Source organism: Gavialis gangeticus, unplaced genomic scaffold (assembly GCF_001723915.1).
Source record: "Gavialis gangeticus isolate Ggan-Ray unplaced genomic scaffold, GavGan_comp1, whole genome shotgun sequence".
NCBI classification, from domain to species: Eukaryota; Metazoa; Chordata; order Crocodylia; family Gavialidae; genus Gavialis; species Gavialis gangeticus.
Genome location: NW_017729029.1, coordinates 11,934,158 through 11,939,312, shown reverse-complemented (window position 1 = coordinate 11,939,312; position 5,155 = coordinate 11,934,158). Strand labels below are relative to the sequence as shown.

The 5,155-nt window shown below is 53.4% G+C and overlaps 1 protein-coding gene across 2 annotated transcripts in view; it reads left to right on the top strand.

Annotated features, from left to right (window-relative positions):
- The window catches only part of IL13RA2 (interleukin 13 receptor subunit alpha 2), a 30,291-nt gene extending 26,114 nt beyond the window's left edge, over positions 1-4,177 (top strand). For both annotated transcript variants that reach the window (XM_019521261.1, XM_019521260.1), the window contains exon 10: positions 1,621-4,177. In XM_019521261.1, the coding sequence (XP_019376806.1) occupies positions 1,621-1,663 (43 nt within the window). In that variant the 3' untranslated portion in view covers positions 1,664-4,177. The remainder of the gene's footprint in view (positions 1-1,620) is intronic.
- The last annotated feature ends 978 nt before the right edge of the window (positions 4,178-5,155 follow it).

The window sequence follows — 5,155 nt, the reverse complement described above, 5'->3', positions numbered from 1 at the left end:
TCCAGGAAGACTATGTCCACTGCTACCCCTGCATCTAATGATCTGGTGATCTGATCATAGAAGGCTACCAGGTTGGTCTGACAGGACCTGCCGCTAATGAACCCGTGTTGGTTGCCCCTAAGCATGCAGTCCCCTGCTGGCCCCTCCTGGATGTGTGCCAGCATAATTTTTTCGAACAGCTTGCCTAGGATCGAGGTAAGACTAACTGGCCTGTAGTTCCTGGGTCCTCCTTCCTCCCCTTTTTGAAGATGGGAACTGCATTGGCCCTCTTCCAGTCCTCTGGCACCACATCAGAGCACCATGAGTGCTCGTACAGCCGTGCCAGGGGTCCTGCAATGACCTCGGCCAATTCCCTCAGTACTCGGGTGTGGAGATTGTCCAGAGCAGCTGACTTGAACACATCCAGCCCCTCCAGATGTTCCCTGATTAGATCCTCCCTGACCCTTGGCCTGGGCGCGCCTCCCCCGGGGCCTGAGGGGGCCTGGTGGGGGGGTGACTGTTTCGGTCCCTGCTCAGCAAAATGGAGGCAAATAAATTGTTAAATATGTTAGCTTTGTTGTCTGGTGCAACAACCAGATTTCCTAGTGTGTCTTGCAGGGGCCCCACATTACCAGTACCTTCTTTTTTCCCCCTAGGTATTTAAAAAAGGACTTCTTGTTGTGCTTGATCCAGGTCACTCGTCCCAGTCCCATCTCTGCCTTGGCCTCCCTGACCCCCCCCTGCAGCCCCGACTGACCACGGTGTAGTCCTCCCTGGGGATGGCCCCTCCCTGCCTTTGGGGGTGCGCCTCCCTTTTTGCTAGGAGACGTTCCCGGATGCTTTTGGTGAGCCGTGGGGGCTTTGCGCCCTCCTGCTCCCTTTGATCCGTGCTGGGATTACCTCCCTTTGGGCTTGGGGGAGCTCGGGGAAGGCAGATCTTCAGCCAGCATAAAACTGATTTCAGCTGAGTGGGAGCTGTGTCGGGTTATGCTGGAAGAGGTCCTTTGTCTCCCTTTCCAAGCCCATCTCTTTAGGCGATGCCTCATTCAGTACAAGTTTTGAATGCCAAAGATTGCACGTGGGGGAAATAGATGTTGTAAACTGATTTACCTGTATCCAAGCTATACTCTTTGATTAAATATTTTTTGGGCCAGAAAGAGCTATATCTAGCAGATTAGCCAGGGCATCCACAAGGGTCCACCTTTTTTCTAGTATCTGTTCCCTATGGCTTCATAGTCCCCAAGCATGTCAGCAAAAACGTCTGTGTTGCTTTGCTCAGTTAGCTGTCAGTGGAGAACCAGCTATGGAAATATTATCCCTCTTTATAACAGCAGCATCTGTGTTGTTTGTATATCAGAGGTTTTATACATAGCTTTTTCTACGCATTTGCACTTCTTTAAAGTTTTTTGTACATGAAATCAAACTTCAAACACAAATTTGATGCCGAGACGGCAAATATCTCTGCTGGGAAACAACTGAAAAGAGGAATACATCAGCTAGAGCTCGCTGCAACGGGTCCAGAGGAGAAGCTTTTTCCGAGCGGCCCCAGGCAGCGTCTGTAGAACAGGCCCCATGTCACGTGCACGTTGCTCGTGCTGGGAATACGTGCATTTTACACACATTTTGCTATGTCGCTTTCAGATCGCTAGCAGCAGAAAAACTGCAGCCACCAATGGGATGCTAACGGTGCTGGCGGGACCCCAGCACAGCTCGTGGGATGGACGGCTTGGAGAACCTCAGGCCAGGAGCAGACCCGAACTTTGCAAGTCCTTCAGAGGGCTTTTCTACTTTCTTCCCTTTACGACGTTGTCATGGCATGAAAACGCAAGAGTCCCAGGAGCAGGTCAGAGGAGAGGAGCCTCTAAACTGACATTGGAGTAATTTCTTCTGAATAATGTGGCAAGGGTGGAAAAGCAGCCCATAAAGGAGGCAGGGGATGCTGCCAGCGGTTGTGCTTCGTGCCCTATAAGACTGTGCGGAAACGTGGGTCGCGCAGTGGAGATGGTGAATGCAGATTTCGAGTCTGGAGGCTGTCACGTGAAATGCTGCGGTGTCTCGATGCAACTGCCCGCTGTCCAGCACGTTCCCTGATAGCTCCTCCGCCCTGTTCTCTGCACATCTGGTCTGCTCATAGGTTTCGTTGAAGCTCGGTGTTCACAAGCCATTGCCCCAGGCCATCTGCCGCTCCCCAGCTGTTTGCCAAGGTGGATTGAGAGGTCTGGTGCAATTGGTTGTGACCCTGAACCGCTGGTTCATGAGCCAAATGGGTCCTGGGCCTCCACTGCCAAAGGTCAGCAAGGGAGGAAGACCGGACGCTGGACCCAGAAAGCAACGCTCTCCCAAAGGCTCCTAGAGCACGAGGACACTCAGCCCAAAGAAGCATCCAGCTGATGAAATGTGTGACCTGCTACGTGGAGTAGACATGCCATAATCATGATGCTCCGGTTAAATTCGTCACCAACGCTGGGGTGAATTCTGCAGAAACACCATCCAGTGCTTAACTGCACCGCCCATAAATGAATAGCCCGGGGCAGGGTCTTTGCTGTCCAGTGAATGCATCTTTTGGCCCTGGTGTTTGCATCACGGGGTGGATTTTCACCGAGGGGGGAAAAGCAGATCTGGTTGGTGGTGAGCTGAAATTCACGGCGCTGTGCTAATCCAGCTGGAAAAGGACCTTTCACACCTCTTTTGAGGGCCATCGAGATATCCCCGTGCTGCCCAGGCTCCAAGCGAAAAGTGAGTTGGGGAATGAATGAATATGGAGCGAGGCAAAAGCTCGCGGGCAGCGTGCAGGCTGGACAAGGAGGATGCCATCGTGTTTGCAGGTCGAGCTTTAAACCTCAGCCAGGACTGTGCCTGTGACTCACTTCCTCGACTGGGTGGTGAACGGGGTTGGCGGCCGGAGCCAGAAGGAAGGGTAGGGCTAAAGCCTGGCGCATAATTGCTTTTTAAATCAGTCAATAAGGCTTATGAGCTGACAGCGGAGGGACTGACTATGCGGGGTTGAGTCCTGAGACAAAGGAGGTGAAAGCAGATGTAGCGCCAGGGGTGGAATGGGAAACCAATCCCGGAGAAGCCGTGATCTGTACTGCGGAGGCTTTTTGGCTTCGGGACAGCTCTTAAACATGCCGACAGACTGAGCCATGCCAGAGGACTGATTGCTCAAAAGTAAACACGCTACTTCCTTTCTTACTCGGCTTGTCGCGTGTGAAACAGGTGAGCGTGCTAACGGTGGCTGGAGCCAGCCAGCCAGCACACATGCCCACGCACAAGGAGCTGTGCACGCGCGTGGGAGTGTAGACAACTGGCCACTGGGACCCCAGACCACTGCCTGGGCCCTGAGTAAATGAGGCGCCACATTGCACGTGGCCATTAGAGACGTGTTGCTTGTCGTTTGGGCCCTTAGACGGTCAACACACCACTGCTATGGACAGACTGGGGCCAGATGACGACCTGGCCGAGCGCTGCAAGATGTGTGCGGATGTGCCCTGCAAGTGACTGGCAGACTAGCTCGTTAGCACTGTGTTCCCCCAGAGCTAATGAGTCCTGCTCGAGTGATGTACATCGGCCTTTGCGGGCTGGCAACTGGTGACACGTCCTGCATGGCCAAGGCTATGCGGGCATGCCAAGGGCGAAGATGGATTTAACGTGCTTCCAGGGTACATGCACAGCGGTGCAATTGTTTCCATTCCTTTCCATTCATTTACCCAAGAATGGAGAAAATATCAAGAAAACATGAGCCACAACCAATGTCAGGCAGCAGGTGGCTGAGTTTGGGGCTCTGACTCCCCCGTATGACGCAGGCACACCAAGGAAGTCACCACGACCTTTTGAAAGAACAAGTTTGATGACACAACTTAGCATTCAAATGGGTTGGAAAAGCTAAATGTGGACTGTAAACACCTCCAAGCTCGGCAGCGTCCGGCTCGGGGGGGGGTTGACTCTCCGGTGATGCAATCTGGCTCTGACTCCTGCCAAAGCCCTGTGAAGGGCCCCAAAATGCAGCCCTCCTTTGCTAGTCTCAACATCAAGTATTGCACCTTCTGGACAGAAAAAGGCTCCGGTCTCTTAAAGATAATTTATCAGCATTGTTGCATCTGTTTCATTCCTGGTACTTCTGTTACTGCCTGGGTGTTTCCTTGCTACCCTAAGTTATCGTACATACTAAATTAATAAACTAATTTCCCACAAAAATCAATGGCCAAATGCCTCAGAGTGATGTTCTTGTTGCACTGGGGAGGGGGGAACGTGAGCAGAGTAAAGTAAGACATTTAGTAGCTGCCACGATGAAAAAAGAATATGGCAAATGCAAAGGTTTCGTTCTGCACAACTGCAAGTAATGCTTGCACACAACTCCTGGGCCCTTGCCCGTCATTAGGTCCTTTAGGCATAACTAGACCTAAAGGACAGACAAAATGGCATGGGTCTGCAGTGCCCAAAGCCAGAGGGGACCCAGGAGCCTCTTGAGAGGGCTGAGTTGAAGGAGTCAATCCCTGGACCAAAGTCCACGTAAGGGGCTGAGTGGCACAGCTTCCTCTTTGCTGATTTACACCAGCTGAGAATACGATGCATCCTCCAAGGGCTACCCCACATAAGCCACAAGATGCTGGCGTTTGGAGGAGGGGGACATCAAGGCCACGGGGCATCAGGAGCAGACAGGGAAACGGGTGCATCGCAGGGCGCTCTCCTGCCCTGCGCAGGGGCCCGAGGAGGGCTCTTCCTCTTCCCCGTTTCCGATGCAGAGACACAAAGAGCCTGGATCTTGGAGTGAGGGCAGGGCAGCAGGCTGGCTGTCCCGGGGCAACACAGCCCCCCTCCCATTCCCTGGGGGTATAAACACCTCTCCTGTCCCGCGCACTTTTACCACGGCCTGGACCCCAAACAGCTTCCTGCTGGAGAAGGGGCAGGTGCGGCTGCTCGTGGGTCTCGCCCAGCTCCAGGGCTGCTGGGGTCACGCCAGTCTATCACAGAGACCCCGCATAGGTGCACGCGCGAAGCATCAAGCTGTTCTTGCTACCCCTCATTTCCCCATTCCCCTTTGGCATGCATGTGCACGTGTGTGCGTGCGTGCGTGCATGCATGCACACAGATACACAAACCCCACTCAAGTTCTGCCTGGTCTTTTGTGACTGACTGTCCCCCCGGGCTCCAAGGCACTGTCTGACAACGCCCCTGT